This window comes from Phalangium opilio, unplaced genomic scaffold (assembly GCF_054372755.1).
Source record: "Phalangium opilio isolate 3A_F unplaced genomic scaffold, DU_Popi_V2 ptg000209l_1, whole genome shotgun sequence".
NCBI lineage: Eukaryota > Metazoa > Arthropoda > Arachnida > Opiliones > Phalangiidae > Phalangium > Phalangium opilio.
In genome coordinates, this window is record NW_028324217.1 from 9,979,411 (window position 1) to 10,001,218 (window position 21,808).

At 36.6% G+C, this 21,808-nt stretch overlaps 2 protein-coding genes and 1 pseudogene across 4 annotated transcripts; 2 read left to right on the forward strand and 1 right to left on the reverse strand.

The window, feature by feature from the left end:
• The first annotated feature begins 2,222 nt into the window (after nt 1–2,222).
• LOC149619041 (multidrug resistance-associated protein 1 pseudogene) lies at nt 2,223–3,843 on the forward strand (annotated as a pseudogene). The gene is made up of 4 exons (XR_016375533.1): nt 2,223–2,291; nt 2,380–2,515; nt 2,857–3,576; nt 3,646–3,843. The product of XR_016375533.1 is annotated as a multidrug resistance-associated protein 1 pseudogene (transcript).
• A 10,484-nt stretch (nt 3,844–14,327) lies between these two features.
• On the forward strand, nt 14,328–17,020 carry LOC149619042 (uncharacterized). Its single transcript, XM_089855475.1, has 2 exons — nt 14,328–15,604; nt 15,675–17,020. Exons 1-2 carry the CDS (start codon nt 15,124–15,126, stop codon nt 16,859–16,861), a joined length of 1,668 nt encoding a protein of 555 aa, XP_089711601.1. The 5' UTR covers nt 14,328–15,123; the 3' UTR covers nt 16,862–17,020.
• Nucleotides 16,820–18,713, reverse strand: LOC149619043 (uncharacterized). Of its 2 annotated transcripts, XM_089855477.1 has the most exons (3): nt 18,532–18,713; nt 17,311–18,453; nt 17,082–17,233 (listed from the first exon to the last, which is right to left on the reverse strand). In XM_089855477.1, the coding sequence occupies exons 1-3, from the start codon at nt 18,570–18,572 to the stop codon at nt 17,221–17,223; spliced, it is 1,197 nt and encodes a 398-aa protein (XP_089711603.1). In that variant the 5' UTR covers nt 18,573–18,713; the 3' UTR covers nt 17,082–17,220. The 2 variants fall into 2 exon arrangements, with proteins under 2 accessions (XP_089711602.1, XP_089711603.1); XM_089855476.1 differs by having other exon boundaries at nt 16,820–18,453.
• Between the last annotated feature and the right edge of the window lie 3,095 nt (nt 18,714–21,808).

Consider the following 21,808-nt stretch of genomic DNA (forward strand, 5'->3'; position numbering starts at 1 on the left):
TCTCATTACAATTATAACATAAATCAATTTATTGAAGTGAGGATTACAAGTAATCATTTTAGCACAGCTAATAGTAGCCCATCGATGGGCTATTCACATAAATTTTATGTACGGTACGATGTGGCTACTATTACGAGGCCAGCCCTTGGTTCGTCTTGTTTAATTAGAGATCTTTTTTGTATTTTTCCTTTTATAATTAAAGAAAGGCCGTTATTTTTAGGTATGATCAGGGATCCATGTAATTCGGAAGTAGGAATGAAGAACAGAGTAATCTGGGCGTGCGTCAAAGCCCACGTTCCCCTTCCCCGGGACGGGGGGTATGAAAGAAGAGGCGGGTTATAACGACAGAGGTAAAAATGAACTACGTATTTTCGCCCTCCCGTCAGTAACGTCATCACAACGTAGTTGAAGTGAGCTAATAAGATAATTTAAAATTTTCGTTACTTGTTGAAGCGAGGGGTTCTTTACTGAGTCGGATTGAAGTAAATAATAACCGTTCTCCTTTCCTGCTTCTAAAATTGCAAGGATCCTTGCCATGATGTTACCTGAACTTTTCCTGAAAACATAAGTATGCTGAAAGATTTAGATCACGTAATTTATTTTAGGTAAAACTCAAGGTAAGTGAATTCTAGAGGGCCGGTAGGCCCTTCTAGATAAGATCCCACACACTCCCGTAATGTTAAATGAAAATTCACAGATTTTCGCCGATTTTCCCATAGGAATAACATGGGGTTTTTGGTGCTCCTGTACATCGAATCATTTAAAAACTAAAGCGAAGTTACGTTTCGGAATACTTTCAAATTAACAAGTAACTATTCAAGGTGTGCCTTTTTCAAGTTTCATCAAAATTAATTAAGTCTAAGTACGTTAATTTAATTAAAAATGTAAGTACCTCAAAAGATTATTCTACAGCAGACGACGCTAATTGTTCATTACTCTACAGTAGACGACGCTAATTTGCCATTTCACCGCCTTGAAACTTTAACTTGATATTTTTCAATAAAAATAACACTATATTTATTAAACATTTCTCTGGCGGGTCTATTTTTCGTTTAATTATGTGTCTCGGTTGAAATTCTATACTTAAGATACCTTTTTAATTTATATTTTAGATGTTAGTTTCGACCAAGGCTTAAGTTGCCTTACTTAGGCCATGGATTTATAATAGAAGCTTACGCTTCATGGATATTTCACTGTTGCCTTCAGTAAGGCATAAGGATAGATGGATCAGTGTTGGAAATAAGGATATTTTTAAAACTGGCCCTGTGGCCTAGGTATTTTAATTAAAATAACTGGCCACGGTGCCACTCACTGTAAACGTACAAGGGCAGTGAACGCAATGTCATGGATAATTGTAATCGTAGAGTGGACTGTAAGTTTTGAAGTTGACTATTAAGCTCGAGTTCTAAAACGAATTGTGAGCCGTATCTTATAAGAATTAGTAGAAGTGTAGAACCATTTTTAACCTCGTCCTAGAAGTGAAAAATTTCGCATTTCAGGCAAAAAATTGTTTTATAATAGATTAATACGAATAAAGACTGAAGGAACAGATATTATATAAAAAGGACTTGGTTTGCCCAAGCCTAAAAAACAAAACGATAAGAGTTTTTTCCAGTTGACTGAAGCGCGGATATTTTATTTTTCTATATAATTTTAAAGACAATCCGTATTTTACTACTCTTTAGAATTTAATTCAATCTCCTGATTTTACTGGTAATGGATTTATTTCCTATAAATTAATTGAAATAAAAAATTACTTATCTCAGATTTTTCAACAATTCCATTTTCGTAAAATTTTATCCTGAAAAATCTGAGATAAGTATTTTTTTATTTCAATTAATTTATAGGAAATAAATCCATTACCAGTAAAATCAGGAGATTGAATTAAATTCTAAAGAGTAGTAAAATACGGATTGTCTTTAAAATTATATAGAAAAATAAAATATCCGCGCTTCAGTCAACTGGAAAAAACTCTTATCGTTTTGTTTTTTAGGCTTGGGCAAACCAAGTCCTTTTTATATTTATGTATGGTTTCTTTCATCTTTTAATTATGGAATATGTTACTTACATTTAAGACTAAGTTTAGGCCTATTGATTCACCATTGGTCGACAAATAAAGGTCGTCGTACTCGTGGATATCACTTATTTGGTCAATAAACTTGCAGGTTCCACTGACTAGGTTCGCAAGAATGATGGAATTTAGAAGGTTGTGAAACACAATCATGGATAGCCACCAATCCATGAATAATGCATTTATCGATGTTTCGTTGTTTGTGAATGAACAAGCTACAGTATTAAATCAATTTTAAATGGACTAAAAAGAAGTCGGTGGACATGTGAATGTTTATGTTTGAAACTATAAACAATCATTGACGGCAGCGCGTCAAAGAGGAATTATTTCGTGGTTGTAAAGTGGTTCCTCACATCCGGTTAATCTTCCTTGTGATTGGTTTTGAGCTGCCCCAATCCGGCGTTTTCCCAGTCCCCACTCCGAAGACTCCAAGATCCAAACTGAGTTTGCTAGAGGGGCATTCCACGCGATTTCGACCAGTGATGTCACCATAGGCCAATTGATGTTCTTAAAGTTTGGCACACAATAAGATACGATTAAGAAACTGAAGTTTACAAGTTTTTAGCTTTAAATTTTGAGAACTTTTTTGAAAAATGCCAATTTATCAGAAACCCACTATTTATAAAAGGATTTCTTTCATTTCTGTACCCTTTTACCAAAGGTGCCATAGCCTAACTTTTGTTTTATTAATTATATCTTAACACAATTTAGCAGCTTTACGCAGTTAAGTAATAGATATTGAAAGGTGAAATCTGCAAGGTACTATCACAAATCATAGCCTTAAGGTTTGGAATCAAATGCCGTCTCCGTAGAAAGAGTTGACGAATACTGTCGTTTGGAGTCCGAGGCCGAGTGGGAGAAGCCAGACTGTCAACCGCCTGCAAACTTGCCTCAACGAGGACAAATCATATTTCAGGACTACAGCACCAGATACCGAGAAGGATTGGATTTGGTCTTGAAGGACATAAATGTCAGGATCGAAGCCGGAGAGAAGGTGGAAGTTTTGGGGCGGACAGGCGCTGGAAAGTCGTCGTTGACGCTGGCGCTCTTCCGTCTCACCGAGGGAGTACGCGGTCAGATCGTCATAGACGGAGTGGAAGTGGAACGATTGGGCTTGTTCGATTTGAGATCGCGGCTGTCCATCATCCCACAGGAACCCGTCCTCTTCTCGGGTACACTCAGACTCAACCTGGATCCTTTTGAACAAAAAGACGACCAGCGACTATGGGCGGCCCTGGAACACTCGCACCTGAAATCCTTCGTGGCGTCACTCGACCAGGGACTGGATCATCCCGTGGACGAAGGAGGACAGAATCTGAGCGTCAGTTGGTCTGCTAGGCTCATGCGTTGTTGAGAAACACCAAGATCCTAATCTTGGACGAAGCGACGGCCTCAGTGGACCTGAACACCGACGATCTCATTCAAGAGACCATCAAGAAGGAATTCGCCAACTCTACCATCATCACCATCGCGCACAAAATAAACACCATCTTAGACTACGACATGTTAGTTTACCTACCTTTTAAACCAGCTTAAAATGACTAGCTAATTTGATATTTCTTAACTCTTCACAGGGTGATGGTTCTCGTCGTTCTCGATCTCTCCAGATGCTTTCATGAAGAATGAGCAATCAATGTTCTACGACTTAGCCAAAGATGCCAAAATATTCTAGGTCACCATGATTTTAACCTTTGAAATCAATGTTTTATATATTAGCAGTCTTCATTACTCGTTCAAATAGACTATGACGGTTGTCGTTCCGAAGAAAGAGGGGTTTCTTATACTGTACGAACACTATAATTAAATAAATATAAATGATATTAATTATTTTAATCGTTAGTATTTTACCTTAATTCTAGTTAAGTCGTTTTAAGAACAATTCCTAAAATCACTTTAAGCAAAGCTATTGTTAACATTTGACTTCTACACTCTTAAAAATGAGCGTGCTTTTAGCATTCAAAAATGATAGCGAACGTTCAATATTGAACGAGCCTCTATTGACGCATTCGATATCAACGATGATTATCAAAATGAAATTGACCAGTCAGAATGTGCTCGTTCCGCACTAGATCCTCTGATACCGATCAACCTGGTAACCAATTCTGGCCATTGGGAAACTATCCGTTATAACTCCACGTACCACGTGTATAGGCTTGTCTCTGTGGTTGCCAGCGAATAGTTCTCGCGAAATTGTTATGACTACAATTCTAACTAACGCTTGCCGGGATTTTCTATTTATACTCAATCCAAAATTTCATAAAAATCTCTACGAGGTCCGAACACTTTTGTCACAGCCTAACTTCATAGCACTAGCAAAGGCTACAATTCTCGTTGTGTAAAGTTACGTTGACTAATTTGTATAGGTTTAAAAAAATTAACCAGGCGCCAGCACTTGTTCATTTAATAGTCTCAAACAGCGTGGGAAATAAGGCGGTGGCACAGGACAAAAGACCAGTTTAAAAATTAAATTGGAGGGGGGGTCAGTGGTCCACAAGACCACTAAGAAACTTCAATGGTAACCAAAGTCCAGATATTAACTCAAATATTTTAATTATCCACTTCTTCAGCTTAGCACACGACGTGTTCTGGTCCATGGTTGTGGACCAGTTTATTTATTCCGGGCCAGGGGGGTTATTGGCCTAATGCCCAGTTAAAAAATTCCTTATTTCCCACCCTGGTCTCAAGCTAAATGTCGCGGCACATTTCACCATTTTAGTTCTCAAATTAAGGTCTCGTCATTTTTCAAAAATCTTTAAGCGTAATTTTTGTCTCGCTAAACCTTAAGTTAAATTATGACAAATTCACAATTAAATTATATAAAAAAGACTGGTTTGCCCAAGCCTAAAAAACAAAACAATAATTGTTTTTCCAGTTGACTATATTGGGAGGATACGAGTTAATTTTTCCACGCTTGCGTAAAATATGGATAATAGCCTGATCATTTCTGGATAATAATTGATCCCACAATAGATGACTCTGGATTCAATTTTGGATGAAATTCCAAATCTGGCTTATCATTCGACAGTCCCATTTTGGACCCTAGTTACGTTATCCAAATATAGATGAAAAACAGTGCTGTCTCAGAGTCTGCCTTTTACATACAATTTTTCACAATATTTTCTAACAGTGAATAAAATTGTAAAAAAGCAGAAGAAAAGTTTTACTCTAAAAACTACAAGATGCAAGAAATAAGGAAATTGTTCAAATAAAGAAAATTATGGAAGATGCCACCAACTTTGTCTACATAAAAGCAAAATTTCTTATCTAGCAAATACTTGCTTATTGGAAAAAAAGTACCGTTTGCCAGGAATACCCGCTGACAATTTGCTGTTTTATTTTTAAGAAGACGAAATAAATTATTTGGTTGTGGCCAGACTTGCAAGTGAATTTTCAAAACTTATTAATGAAGAGAGAATGCTTTGCCTCTCTGATCTTGATCGATGAGATGAAGATTGAAGCTAAAAACCTCTACAGTAACAACAAAGAAATTTTTTTTTGCTTAACGAGCTTATCCATTCCAAAAAAACCACAGGTTGTAATGAAGACAAATTAGCAACACACATTCTGCTTCATCTAGCTTTCAGGGACAAGGCACCAATGTTAAGCTAAGGCTCCCAGTTGCATATTTCTTTATGATAAATTTAGACGGAGAACAGTTGGATGAACTAGTGCTTAAGTTCATAGAAGCCGTAGAACGAAGTGGGTTTTGTTGAAGATAATGCTAAGACAAACACATTCGCTTTCAAAAGATGAACAATGGTGTCCTAACCAACGAAACTGTTCATCCACTAGACAGTGAAAAAAAAAATTACGGGGTTTGACCCAAGCCATTTCATTAAAAACATACGCTCACAGTTTTTGCGAAGATATATGTTGTTTCGTCTTAATTTCGTCAGACTACCTGATTCAATTATATTACAACCAGAAAGGAATGGTTGTGAACGTCTTAAGATTCTTAACGCGAAAGGTCCTGTTTCCTTCGTCATTTGAGAAAGATGAATGTCCTGAGAGCGGTGATAGTATTTTCACTATCAGCTACCGCTTTGACTTTCTCACGTTCATCGAAGGAATTCAACCAAATGACAGGAACCCAAGGTCATGGTCTTTGGGCCTCAAGCATGCCCTTAAGATTGGAATTGTAGGAATAATTACCAGAAAACAAATTGAATAGCGCTAAGAAAATAAAGATCTCTCAGGCTGAAGAAATTAAAACTCTTCTCTTGCCGTACCTTCAGTAACTATCACGATGGAGAAAGTTATGGAAAATGCTCGGGAAAATGGTAAAATGGTAAAATGATAAATATTTATCTAATCAGATGTCTCGACTGGAATTCTAAATCTTTCAAAATTTCAGAGTCTTATACTGTTTTATACGGAGGGTTTTTAGTGAGGGTGGCAGAAGAGCATTCAGAACGAGAAAACTGCGTGGAGAAGCTAAGCAAGACAGCATCGAACTCACTATTGCTTAAGTTAATTAAAGCTCAGGAATGGTGGTCTACGTTACCACAGCCCTCTTTTAATTAAACTGTTTACCATTGTAACAGATTTGCTGAAAATTCGATTAACGTGTTACCAATCTATCCAGTACTCGCCAGATACTGCCAAATAATTTTTAATAATAACCCCCCTTCGGGGGGAAGTACGAAACTGGCCATAGAGCTAATGGTAGAAATCGCGAACAACAAGATTTTGTCGTTGCGCATAGAAAGGACTAGCCTGTTGATGGACATACACCTTTACAGTACATTGTTGTGGTATCTATGCTCCTTCCAAAACTTCCGTTGGCAGGGATCTCCGTCGTCAAGAAAAATGGCGACTATGGTGGACGTAGAAACACGATGAAATTCTTATATTAAAGATACTGGGAATAAATTTGTCCATACCGTTTTAATTTAACCACGGAATTCTCACCCACACATATCACAACAAAACATTAATGACGATCGTTTAAATGTTTTGTAAAAAACAAGAAACCATCAATAAACTTTTTAGCCAAGGCTTAATTTCCACGGCGCCGACAGACACAGACGCGAGCTGTCACAAGATAAAAATAGTGCTAAAGCGGAAGTGTGGAATTTAATGCGCGTGGGCGCTAAAAATTGGGGTAACTATTTCTTTGGGAGGTAAGCGGTGTATAAATCCGCTGAGCTTTACGGCGAAACTTTGTTGTTACGGGCTTTCTAACCAGTTTCGTACTTCCCCGTTATTATGAACTCCTAATACAACCTATTAATACCTGGTGATGTATATCTAGTTAATTTGCACTCTCCAAATATTTAAAGCCGCTATTCTATAACCATAAGCGTGATGTCTCGGATCAGAAATCAGTAAAACTTTAAGCCATTGCCCAGAAAAGTATTAATAGTATGAATTAATTGCCGAACATAAAAAATAATTCCTAATAGAGATTTTAGAATTGTAATTTTTATGGTTTCTTTCATTTTAAATACTTTTATCATTTTTCCGCGTACGAAATCTTTTAGCTTCGGAGAGAAGCGTACAGGTTAACGCTAAAATGGAATCATAATTTTCTTGTTATGTTTAATACGTGACAGCTGGATTCTATGTTCCGGTATAAGATTCAAAAGGAAAGCAAAAAGTCGTATTTCGGTTCATCTTTGCATAGTAAAAAGATTTGAAATGATTTATGAACTAATATCTCATTTGCTCATTAATATTTTATAATACCTTAAATTAGCAGTGAAAGCAAAAACATATAAAACCGGAAAAGTATAAAGATTTGGGTTACGTTTCCTTGACCTCGCACGTTTCTTGTCTAATCGTTGGGCCAGCTTATTCACCATTTGATATATCTAATTTGCCAATAAGAATTGGTATAGGCCTCCTTATTGACTATTGCGTTGAGAAACAAAGCAGACGAACAGGTGTTTCAATCCATTGCCACAGCAATATTTTCTCGATGGTAAATCGGTTCTTATGGAGGTTCTTAGTATTAAGGGTAGAATATTTTTTTTCCCCACAAACTTACATGAATATGGTTCATAATGGCATTGGTAGATTTGCTATTATGTGTCATGTGTTAATCTTTTTGAAGCGGCAATAAAGAGAAAATAGGCAATTACGTTGAAATGTTAAGGACGTTACAGCGTGTATGCTCTGAAGATGGTAGGCCTAATGCTTAACCCATTTTATGATAGCGATACACACAATACGTATAACAGAAAAACATTACGTTAGCTGAAGGTGCATTATTCATTGATAAACTGCTTGTGTCCCATTCGACCGAATCCCAATCGACCGAACGCGTTTCCCATTCAACCGAAAACAGCCCAAATGTGCGGTTTTGGGAAAATATATATCAAAATTTAAAAAGCAAACGTTTTCACTTTTTTAAAGACTTTTTTTACCCTACAGTTTTCGTTGTATATATATATTGATGTTTGAAATGCAAAATTTAACTTTAAGAGTGATTGATAACGGAGAGAATTGCTAATAAAGGCGGCTTTCTTTACATTAATAATGGCTACTTGTTTCAATTGAATAAGAAAAAGGATAAAACTAGTAACTATAATTGTAGAAATCTCTCCTGTAAGGTTCGAATAATAGAAATAACCTAACCTAACCTAACCAAACCTAACCAAACCAAACCTAACCAAACCTGACCACACCTGACCAAACTAAACCAAACCTAACCTAACCTAAACCTAACCTAACCTAACCTAACCAAACCTAACCTGACCAAACCTAAACCTAACCAAACCAAACCAAACCAAATCAAACCAAACCAAACCTAACCTAACCTAACCAAACCTGACCAAACCAAACCAAACCAAGCCTAAGCTAACCTAACCTAACCTAAACCTAACCTAACCTAACCAAACCTGACCAAACCAAACCTAAACCTAACCTAACCTAACCTAAACCTAACCTAACCTAACCAAACCTGACCAAACCAAACCTAACCTAACCTAACCTAACCTAACCTAACCTAACTTGACCAAACCAAACCTAACCTAACCTAACTTGACCAAACCAAACCTAACCTAACCTAACTTGACCAAACCAAACCAAACCAAACCTAACCTAACCTAACCTAACCTAACCTAACCAAACCAAACCTAACCTAACCTAACTTGACCAAACCAAACCAAACCAAACCTAACCTAACCTAACCTAACCTAACCTAACCAAACCAAACCAAACCTAACCTAACCTAACCCATGCCTAACCGTAATGTTTTGGAAAAGGCATATTATTTGAGAAGTCAATGAAGCTAAACATGAACATTTTAGAAAAGGCGTACCATAGTAAAATGATTTGTAAAATATTACTAACCTAACATAACGAACCCAAACCTAACCTAACATAACAGTAAAGTTTTGAAAAAGGCATATTATTTGAGAAGTCAATGAAGGTATAAAACATCAATATTTTGGAAATATATATTATTTTGTTAAATGATTTATAAAATATTACTAACCTAACCTAACCTAACCAAACATAACAGTAATGTTTTGGAAAAGGCATATTATTTGAGAAGTCAATGAAGCTAAACATAAATATTTTAGAAAAGGCGTAGAATAGTTAAATTATTTATAAAATATTATTAACCTAACCTAACCTAACCTAACTTATCTTACAATTTCCTTCTCTGGGTTTGAACCCGAGCCTCTGAATTAAAAGCCTGATATTCTACCATGCTGCTGCGGTGATTCGAAATCCTCACAGACATTTAATTAACTAATTCTTTCAAATAAATTCCCATTCAGCAGAAACCCGCCATTGGGCTGGAAATTTAAATATATTCTCCATAAAAAACCAAAAAGCGGTTTCGGTCGAATGGGATTCGGTCCAATGGGATAATACCGATAAGCTCGGCTGAGTACGTTACACGATGCATTGAACATTTTCATATAACAGAGGAAATTAGTGTAACGTAATCCGTTAAGAAATCTCTCTTAACCAATTTACCACTCACATTATTTTAGTTGTTACATATTCACGGTAGTATGCGAAGTCAAGTGATACTACAATTTCATTGAGGTGCAATTTAACAATCTCTTCGAAGATAAGAGCTATTGCGGCAAATTAAGGAAGATCTTTTTCGTAATCTATTTATGTCGACAATAAATCTATCTCTGAAAGAGGTGATAATCCTCAATGTCGATTATATTGGCCCGCACATTGCTAAACAGGTAGCAACGGATTGGAAAGAAGTAAACTAGTACGGAACAGATCTTAACCTAGTTGCTCCATTTTGAGTAGAAATGAAACCGTTTTTAAGAATACGATAGAAAATAGAAAAGGTATTAATATGATTATAAAACAACAAGGACAGAAACCACATCCGTGGGATTCGTCTTCATTTTTATTAAAATACACTTTTTGGTAAGTGAAGGAAAATTTTATTCAGAACAACTTTTCTTTTTCTAAAGTAATAGTAAAAATTAAGGTTGGCCTCACCGGCGCAGAATTAAATGTTTCTGCACTTTTTCTTTAATTTTTGAGAAAGCTTTGATTATTTTAATTCCCGTAAATTTTCCTAACTCCCGTATTTTTCCAAATTTATATTAACTTCACGGGTTTTAAATCTACTTTCTGTTGGATGAAAAATCTTTAATGTGTGCAACACGATAAGAAGTAGTATATAAAATTGGTCAATTTGATTTGAAAACCAATACTCTACGATGAAAAAATAAATAAAATTAAATTAAAATACAAGTTTTGAAAGGTTTCTCTTTAGTATGTCATAATGCTTTATGGTGGATTAATCGTTAGCGTCACCGTGTATAATATTAGTGTACGTTTTTGTTTTTGATTTCTTATAGGTTTACGATACCATTTTTTAGAAAGGGATATAATAAAGAACTTGGAGAAGAGGACCTGGATGATTGTCCCGCTAGTGACGGATCAAATGTCTTGGGAGACAGACTTCAAAGGTTTAATATACTCTAAATCTATTATATTGATATTATTTTTGAACATAAAGTGATATAAACTACTATCTAGTTGAGAATCCAATATAATACTTCCACTTTTAACTTCTGAACTGCATTTTCTGGAACCTATTTTAAAATGGGGGATCAAAAAGCACCGATTCAAAAAAAAAAATCTAACCTCGTTTTTATTGTTGTCAATTAATATAATCATGAATTTATTCATTTAACATGAATATACAGGGTGTTTCTGGAAAGTCTGGCACAAATTAACAGGCATGTTCCTTGGGCCAAAAGGAGTCCGAAAGGTCCTATGACGTTTAGGGGTAAAGCGCTCCGTTGCGACGTTATGGGCTTTCAAAAGTAGGCCGAAAAACAAGGAGATTTTGCATAATTATAGCACTAGTATTGTGGTTTTGACCCAATTGTTTTCGATTATTGAGCATAAGGCAATGATCGAAATAAGTTCAAACCTAGTGGAAGACCGTGAACGTGTTAAACGGCCAAAAGCAATAATCCCTTTGTTTTTATTAATGATTGTAATTAAAGGTAAGGAAAGTAGCTCAGATATCGGTTACTTGTTTGTTCAGATGTACTGGTAACTGACCAGTCTTTTATTCTTTATTTCAATTAGACACATTGCTTTTACAATAATTCGAATGAACCCCATTACTTTTACAATAAATCGAATGAACCCCTTAAGTTTTACAATAATTCGAATGAACCCCTTAAATTTTACAATAAATCGAATGAACCCCTTAAGTTTTACAATAAATCGATTGAGCCCCTTAAATTTTACAATAAATCGAATGAACCCCTTAAATTTTACAATAATTCGAATGAACCCCATTACTTTTACAATAAATCGAATGAACCCCTTAAGTTTTACAATAATTCGAATGAACCCCTTAAATTTTACAATAAATCGAATCGAACGCATTAATTTTACAATAATTCGAATGAACCCCTTAAGTTTTACAATAAATCGATTGAGCCCCTTAAATTTTACAATAAATCGAATGAACCCCTTAAATTTTACAATAAATCGAATCGATTCCATTAATTTTACAATAATTTGAATCGAACCCATTACATTTACAATAATTCGAATCGAACCCCATTACTTTTACAATAATTATAATGAACCCCATTACTTTTACAATAATTCGAATGAAACCCATTACTTTTACAATAATTCGAATGAAACCAAATTACATTGTTCTACAAAAATTGTTCAAAATGGGCACCATCAACGTTTAAGCAAACTTGCGCGCGTCGTTTGAAAGATTCACGAACACGTTCGAAGATTCCTGGCGTTTTACGGATGCTATCACATCCATCAATTATCCTTTGTCTTAAGTCTTCGACATCGCGAACTTCGCTTCGGTATACCAAGTGCTTGAGATGACCCCAAAGAAAAAAATCGCTTGGGCTGAGATCGGGAGATCTTGCTGGCCACGCAACAGTTCCGCCTCGACCTATCCACCTCCGGGGAAACGCGACATCAAGATATGCTCTAACTTGAAGACTAAAATGGGGCGGTGCGCCATCTTGCATGAACCACATTATTTGTCGCAGTCGTAACGGTACGTCTTCTAAAAGCTCCGGTAAATTGTCACGCAGAAAGGTCAAGTACGCCTCCCCATTTAGCCTCGGTTGCAAAAAGTAAGGTTCAATTAAATGATCTCCTACAATTCCGCACCAGACGTTCAAACTAAACTGAACTTGATGTTTCATGACAGTGGTCGCGTGCGGTTTTGTTACTTCCACTCGTGATAGTTATGTAAATTAAGTATCCCGTCACTCGAGAAATTGGCCTCGTCGGAAACTAGCAAAGTACGCGGAAAGTCATTTACCCGTGCCACAAACCACTTTCAGAAATCGACCCGTCTCGGATAATCAGCTTCGTTTAAAGCTTGTACCTTTTGCAAATGGTATGGGTGGAACTCATGTCCTCGAAGGATTTTCCAGACGAGTACATGGTTAACGCCCAATTGCCGCCCAACTGGTACTGGTTGTTGGATCATCTTCGAAAATTGTCAAAACGGTGTCCTCTACATCATCGGGAACAATCGCCGCACGAGGTTCAGGTCTCGACGGTTGAAGTTTCCCGGTTTCTCTCAAGCGTCTGTCGACTGCCGTAAATGTTTGTCGATTGGGAACTTGTCGTTGAGGAAAGTGATCCTGGTAGTGGTACAAGCGCCGAGCTTCCACCGCATTTCCCCGAGCCAGTCCATAAATAAGATCAGGGGTAAATAACGAAAGGAGTTAGAGACGCTAGCTTCCTAAGTGTAGAATACAGTGGGACTTTCAAACGTAGACACAGAAAAGAGAAAACGCCTCGGTCGCGCCGTCTATAATTCAAAATAAGTATGATATTTTCCAACCAATGGCGTGGCAGCAAAGTTTCGAAAGTCATGCTGGGATATCGATTTTCTCCTCTCTGCTAGTGTTCGTCTGCTTACGACTGAGTGACAATTAGGCTTAGAGTAAAGTTTATTCATTAAGGTGCACTTGAATTAGAAACATGCAACTTTAAAGTTGGTAAATTCCTTATTCGATAATGAAATGGAATTAAATGTCGTTTTTGCATCCTTCAATACAGTTTTAGTTGTTTTAATTTCTTTAGTCACAGCATAAGTTTATAAGATATGTTCCATAAGTGTGTCACTCGTTAATGAGAGCTTGTCATGAAGTGACGTAGATGAAACGTCATAGATTCTCGTAAAGCGACGCCTAGTGAGGCCCTGTCAAAGGCTTAGTACAGACTAAAGAGGAGGATGGACTGCAAAACATAGTGTAGTCAATTCTCACGTCGTTCTTGAACTAGCTCTCATTAAGCCTCTAACATTTCGAAGTATGGGTAGTGACATACTTATGGAACATATCTTATAAACTTATGGTCACAGATACAGTCGATGATCCTGATCCCACAGTTCCCATTGGCACTGACTCGGAAAAATCACTAAGCCTTGGCTCACTGGGCCGACTCTGTAACCGCGCACTTACGGCGAAACAAGTTTGAACACATTTTGAGGATTTCCCCGACTTCAAATTGCAAATTGTTGACTTATCTTTCTTCTTTAAATCGCTGTTTACTCGCGATTGAATATAATAATTATATTGGGTTGAATTATGAGACGACTTCACAACATCGACACCCGCCATTTTACTTTACCCAGAATACCTTGCGGAGCGAGATTTTAAGGCAAAACTTTTAAGGTTCTGGTTTTATTTACAATACAGTTCCAAAGATGGCACTACGTTAGTTACAAATTCTATGACGTTTCAAGGTCCCACTGTATTCTACACTACGGAAGCTAGCGTCTCTAACTCCTTTCGTTATTTACCCCTGATAAGATGGATATCTGAGTACTTTGCATTCGTGAAGTAGACCATGATTAGTTCCAGATAATCTTAATTACATAACTATCACGAGTGGAAGCAACAAAACCGCACGCGACCACTGTCATGAAACATCAAGTTCAGTTAAGTTTGAACGTCTGGTGCGGAATTGTAGGAGATCATTTAATTGGACATTATTTTTTGCAACCGAGGCTAAATGGGGAGGCGTATACTTCACCTTTCTGTGAGACAATTTACCGGAGCTTTTAGAGGACCTACCGTTACGACTACGACAAATAATGTGGTTCATGCACGATGGCGCACCGCCCCATTTTAGTCTTCAAGTTAGAGCATATCTTGATGTCGCGTTTCCCCGGAGGTGGATAGGTCGAGGCGGAACTGTTGCGTGGCCAGCAAGATCTCCCGATCTCAACCCATGCGATTTTTTTCTTTGGGGCCATCTCAAGGACTTGGTATACCGAAGTGAATTTCGCGATGTCGAAGACTAACGACAAAGGATAATACTCCTTTCCATCAAAGGGGGTAGTAAAACTGTACAAGTCGAGAAAGACTATATAATTTGACTTGTAAGTGGACTAGCACACTTTTACTATTTTGTGTTTTTTTAAACTGTTAGTCTGGCAGCTCTGTTTCCCAAGTTTGGTTGGTTCCTTCGGTGCGACTAAGAACCGATAGTTCTATATTTTCTTTGCTAAGGCTTAGTTGCCTTGTGTTTTCGTAAGTTTGATTCTCTCCGACTCCGACGCGTTTTCGACTTTCGTTACTCGACTGAGACTCTCGTATTTAAAAATGCCGAAGTGTGCACCATTTTCTGTAAGAAAGAAAGGCGGGACCATATGTTGCATTCCAAATTGTAAGAACAATACGAGGGATAAACAAGGGGTTTCATTTCACATATTCCCGAAAGACGAGTGTGTACGAGACGAATGGATAAGAAGAATCACGTTTGTTAAAAGCAAGATTGGTAACATTAAGCCTCGGCCTTATCATGACTGTAATGCCAATGACTATCGATATCATTGGTATCCTGCGAAAGGTTCTGTTGTTTGTGGTATGCATTTTCGAAAAGATGGGAGAAAGCGAAAGGAAGACCTATACCCTATTTACATGGAGAAGTATCAATTTTCGAGTAAAATAACGGAACCTTTTCAAATGAATGACGAGAGCCTACTCCCAGACGTTGGGGCTTATGAAACGGTGGATTGTTCGAAGACTATATCAGTCACTGTTGATGAACCTCAATTTACAACAACTAAATTGGATTCGACAGGTATGAACGTTTAAAACATTCTTAATAGTTCACAAGATAATGGCCATAATCGCTTATTTTAAATATTTAGGCCACAACTACTGTAAAACAAAAGGGGATGATATTTTAATATTGAAGAAAACGGAAAAGGAACTAAATGCCAAGGTGTCTGTTCTAAATTTGAAAGTGGCTACGCTACTTGAAGAAAATGCTACTTTGAAGGAAAGGTTACAAGTCTTGGAACAAGCCATGGAAGAAAGATCCAAAAATGCGTTTAATTTTGAAAACATTAGTGAAAACGAGAAGAAATTGAACATTTACACCGGATTTAGATCTAAAAGCGAGTACTTAGACCTCTATAAATATGTCGTAAATGATCTAACGACTATAAATATGTATAAAAATAACCCAAAAGATAGGAAACACACCCCTAGAAATGCGTCTTCACCAGGTAGACCTATGGTTTTGGATTTTAAAAATCAATTATTTCTAGTATTATGCCGACTCAAGGTTGGCGTTTTAGAGGAAGATTTAGCATACAGGTTTCAAATTAGTGTTTCATCTGTTAGCAATATATGGATAACGTGGATTGACCTTTTGTATAAGAGACTTACTCGAATGAGAATTTGGCCATCGAGAAAAATTGTTGACAAGTACATGCCTGAATCGTTCCGTGAACTTTATCCTACTACACGAATCATCATAGACTGTACAGAACTATTTATTGAAACACCTAGTGATTATGATACTCAAAGCGATACCTATTCTAACTACAAAAGCCATAATACTGCGAAAGGCTTGATCGGCATAACCCCAAATGGTTTTGTTAGTTTTGTATCTGACCTTTCTCCAGGACGCGTGTCTGATAAAGAAATTACAAACAGCAGTGGTCTTTATAAGAAATTGGAACCCGGTGATTCAGTTATGGCAGATAGAGGGTTTCTAATATCTGAAGAGTTGAAACAAATTGGAGTGACTCTGAACATACCACCATTTTTACAGAACCGAACGCAGCTAACCGAAGCTGAAGTTAAAAAAACTAGAGACATCGCAAACTTGAGAATACATGTCGAAAGAGTTATACGGGAATTAAAGACTAACCGTATCTTAAAATATACTTTCCCTAACCGCATGCATGGAAATTTAAATCAAATCTGGAAAATTTGTGCCTACTTGGTAAATTTTAAAAAGGAACCGTTGTTAAATAGAAAATGCACGGAAACAAGCAATGATGAGTCATTTGAAAATTTATCACATTCTTTATTAGAGGAACGTTGAAGTGTGTAAAACTTCGTCAAGTTTGAAAATAATTTAAATGAAAATCACTAAGTCTAGGAACCATTGATTGTAGAAACATATCACTATCAAACTTAATTCTTTGGCAAAAAAAATCTTTATCAGTGACAATAAAAAAATCGCACCATTTATATCCCGTCACGCCAAGTTGGCCTTGCACTTGAAAATAGTAGTTATGGTTTTGTTTTAATGAAATATCTCCATTACTTTCTCTCTTCAAACATGGGGCTAGTTTCCGATCGATTGCCTGGGAAATGCTACAGCCCTCCTTTTTGGCTTTTGAAAGCGTTTTGATTTCCAGTAATCCATATTCTTCCTTGTTTTTATCATACACTATTTGATCAGGAGAAGCACCTATTATAGGCAAAGAAGGATTTACGCACAACCCAACATCAAAACATATCACAGAATCAGCCTTAAAAACTTTGTACATTGAGATTGCGTTACATTCATTGGCCAAACCTTCCTGGACATATACATTTCCGCTTAAATCACAGCCTTTTTTAATTGCATCAACATATTTTTCCGTAACCACCGCCTTTCTTTTGATTACTTCACCAAATTTGGATGCGGTAATACGTTTCATTCTTTCGCTTCTCCACAGTTCAGACTTTGATTGGTCTCTAGTTAGGAGTTCTAGAGATTTGGCTTCATTGAGGGTTAAAATACAATCATCTGGAAAAGCCTTATCAGCATGTAGCTTCGGTATTCCTGTAAAGGGAATGTCCGGTTGAAATGAGTTTCTAGGAAGTTCGTCCGATAGCTTTTCTTCATTTTCATCTATAGTTACGTCTTCTGGTTCTGGAAGGAAATCATTTTCTTCTAAAACTTCTTGCCACATGGCTTTTGTTCCTTTACCAAAGCTTTCTGCAACACGTCTCAGTCTTTGCTCCAAATCTTGTTCATCAGCTTTAATTTTTTCTTTGTTGTCTAGGATTGGGAGGGATGAATACTTTCTCTCTAACTTTGCTGATTTAGGTATTTCATTGCAGTATTTTGGCTTGTGCTTAGTAAACTTTAGGTTTGAAAATTTGAATGTATTGATATTATTGCTCCCTTTCTTCACTCCCCATGCCTTAGCAACATCAGTACAAGACTTATCTTGTGGGATAAACAAACTTCTTTCCAGCTTACATTCCCACAAATACCACAATACCGCACACGTGTGTTTGCAAACACCTCCGTTGCCACACGGGCACTCACAATAACCATTTAATATTTCTCCTTTGGTTTTAGATAATTTTAATTGGATGGAATATCTTTGGGCGAGCTTGTAAGACGCTACGATTATACTTTTAATAAAAATATAGGGTTTGTCTGCTCCGGGATCACATAGGAACAGCTTTGCAACCTTTCTTGCTTTGTGCATACGGTTGCCATCTTCAAGATGTTTCTTAGCTTTATTCTTTGTAAAATAATTCACAACTTCTGTTATGTTAAATTCTGAAGGCAACAACTTTAATTGTTTAGTCCATGGACCCTTCGGGAAACCTTCGATTGGAACACCTGTTATTATTCGTTTTTTCGCTACCTTTTTCGTAGCATTTTCAAAATCCACTTCGTAAACATGTTTCCTGATTCGAGGATAGCAAAATACATTTCATAAGAGCTTACATTTAAAAACAACCATGTAATTTAAAAATAAGATTTACCTTTTCGGTGGAGTATTTTCGCACGATTTTAATACATCCATTCCATTACCACTAACCAGTATCTTAAATACTGTATCAAAATCAAAATCAAATACGGTTTTGATTCCCAATCCCAAAACAACTCTCCAAGGCTTACGGTGTTTCAGTCTGCTATCATAATCTTAGAAGTCAAAGTGCGTGCAGTGCTACGAACCGCTTTAATAGATAAGACCAACGGTTAATTTTCTATGACTGGCAGACCTGCTATACGAAGAGTACCAGTTCTCAAAATATTTCCCGAGAATGGGGGGACATAAATATGGCGGATAAATGGAAAGGAGTATTGATGGATGTGATAGCATCCGTAACACGCCAGAAATCTTCGAACGTGTTCGTGAATCTTTCAAACGACGCGCGCAAGTTTGCTTAAACGTTGATCGTACCCATTTTGAACATTTTTTGTAGAACAATGTAATAGGGTTCATTAGAATTATTGTAAAAGTAATGGGGTTCGATTCGAATTATTGTAAATGTAATGGGGTTCATTCGAATTATTGTAAATGTAATGGTGTTCTTTCGAATTATTGTAAATGTAATGGGGTTCATTCAAATCATTGTAAATGTAATGGGTTCAATTCGAATTATTGTAAATGTAATGGGTTCAATTCGAATTATGGTAAATGTAATGGGTTCGATTCGAATTATTGTAAAACTAATGGGTTCGATTCAAATTATTGTAGAATTAATGCGTTCGATTCGATTTATTGTAAAATTTAAGGGGTTCAGTTACTTTAAGTTCAGCTAGCTAATTGGACCAAGTCATCTTGCGACTTATTGGGTTCATTCGAATTATTGTAAAACTTAATGGGTTCATTCGTATTATTGTAAAACTTAAGGGGTTCATTCGAATTATTGTAAAACTTAAGGGGTTCATTCGAAATTGTAAAGGTTAAGGGGTTCATTCGAATTAATATTGTAAAAGTAATGGGGCTCATTCGAATTATTGTAAAAGTAATGTGTCTAATTGAAATAAAGAATAAATGACTGGTCAGTTACCAGTACATCTGAACAAACAAGTAACCGATATCTGAGCTACTTTCCTTACCTTTAATTACAATCATTAATAAAACAAAGTGATTAACGCTTTTGGCCGTTTAACACGTTCACGGTCTTCCACTAGGTTTGAACTTATTTCGATCATTGCCTTATGCTCAATTATCGAAAACAATTGGGTCAAAACCACAATACTAGTGCTATAATTATGCAAAATCTCCTTGTTTTTCGGCCTACTTTTGAGAGCCCATAACGTCGCAACGGAGCGCTTTACCCCAAAACGTCATAGGACCTTTCGGACTCCTTTTGACCCAAGGAACATGCCTGTTAATTTGTGCCAGACTTTCCAGAAACATCCTGTATATCTGCATTGACTAGTTGAACTACATATTCAGGGATGGGAGGGGCTTAATTTGCGTGACGTCAGAGAATTTCCGGCGGTTTGCTTTTAAAGCTAAATTTTTTGTTACGCGATAGGCTAATTATGCTTGTAAAATATAAATTGATCAACTACCGCATTAATTTTACCTCCAACAGCAGGAAAAAAAAACCAGCATGATCAATTCTCACCACTTCAGATGTTGATAGTTAATTTTCAACCGTTTCATTTTCTTTACCAATAGTTTTCAGTTTTAGATTAGTACAAACATTGCAGGAACTTATTATAATTTCCTTTAAAAGATCAATATCAACTTCGGACATCGTGTTGAGATATTTATTCACGTATCGGCGATAATTTTTTAATATTCAGTTTTGCAGTTTGGTAAACCTAACTGAAAATTGTATCCCTCGTACAATTTTGTTAAACTGGTTGCCCGCTGTTCGAACTTCCAGGTGTCTCGATTTTGATTGGCTACCACGATGACGTTAAACGCGTTTGTAATGGAAAGGTCCCTCCCATCCCTGAATAACATGATAGAAAGGCTAATGATACACATATATATATTCATGTTAATGAATAAATTCATGATATAATTCTATTTTAGGCTGTTTATTAAAATTAGAAAATAATAATATTACCGCTACCAACATCTATATATCTCGTTGGTAGTGATATTACCTATGAATGAACGTACTGTACTTACCTGCGATCTATGGTCGATATGTTCTAGATATACTAACTCATTAAAGCTTCAAATAAACCTTGGTGTAGCCAAGAAGTGATATCTAGTTTATTAGGGAGAAGGTCTAAATTCACCACATTTCCAGCCAAACGTAGATCCGGAGTTAATCCCCGCCTCTAAATTACAACCAGCATCTCATTGGTTCCTGAAAACTCACGTCAGCGCGGCGACGCGAATTAATGACGAAAATTACGTATTTTCTGACTGAGAAGTAGCCCCGGCCTCCTTTTACGTCCCCCTTGTATTTTGAAAGGGGTACTGGGACTATGGCGCGCGAATACTTAGGCATCTTATACCTTCTCCCTAATAAACTAGATATCACTTCTTGGTGTAGCAGTTTCAAAACGAAGCTTGGTATATTTATACATGCTAATGTTTTTGTTAATATATATTTTTTTGAGTGAGCTAGAGAACCGCTCTGAAAAACATTTCCATTTTTCAGTATGTAATACAATAACTTGTTTCATTTCAAAAAGTTTTTGAGAAAACTTCATTTTTAATTTGTTTTTATTGACCTATTATTACACTATGTATTTTATCAGGGGTAAATAACGAAAGGAGTTAGAGACGCTAGCTTCCTAAGTGTAGAGTACAGTGGGACTTTCAAACGTAGACACAGAAAAGAGAAAACGCCTCGGTCGCGCCGTCTATAATTCAAAATAAGTATGATATTTTCCAACCAATGGCGTGGCAGCAAAGTTTCGAAAGTCATGCTGGGATATCGATTTTCTCCTCTCTGCTAGTGTTCGTCTGCTTACGACTGAGTGACAATTAGGCTTAGAGTAAAGTTTATTCATTAAGGTGCACTTGAATTAGAAACATGCAACTTTAAAGTTGGTAAATTCCTTATTCGATAATGAAATGGAATTAAATGTCGTTTTTGCATCCTTCAATACAGTTTTAGTTGTTTTAATTTCTTTAGTCACAGCATAAATTTATAAGATATGTTCCATAAGTGTGTCACTCGTTAATGAGAGCTTGTCATGAAGTGACGTAGATGAAACGTCATAGATTCTCGTAAAGCGACGCCTAGTGAGGCCCTGTCAAAGGCTTAGTACAGACTAAAGAGGAGGATGGACTGCAAAACATAGTGTAGTCAATTCTCACGTCGTTCTTGAACT

Bases quoted from the DNA above. Each gene is read 5' to 3' on its own strand.
- LOC149619042 (XM_089855475.1), top strand. From the start codon at position 15,124: ATGCCGAAGTGTGCACCATTTTCTGTAAGAAAGAAAGGCGGGACCATA. The intron at 15,605-15,674 runs GTATGAACGTTT...TTAAATATTTAG, and splicing joins AACTAAATTGGATTCGACAG to GCCACAACTACTGTAAAACA.
- LOC149619043 (XM_089855476.1), bottom strand. From the start codon at position 18,572: ATGGATGTATTAAAATCGTGCGAAAATACTCCACCGAAAAG. The intron at 18,454-18,531 runs GTAAATCTTATT...TCCTCGAATCAG, and splicing joins GAAAATACTCCACCGAAAAG to GAAACATGTTTACGAAGTGG.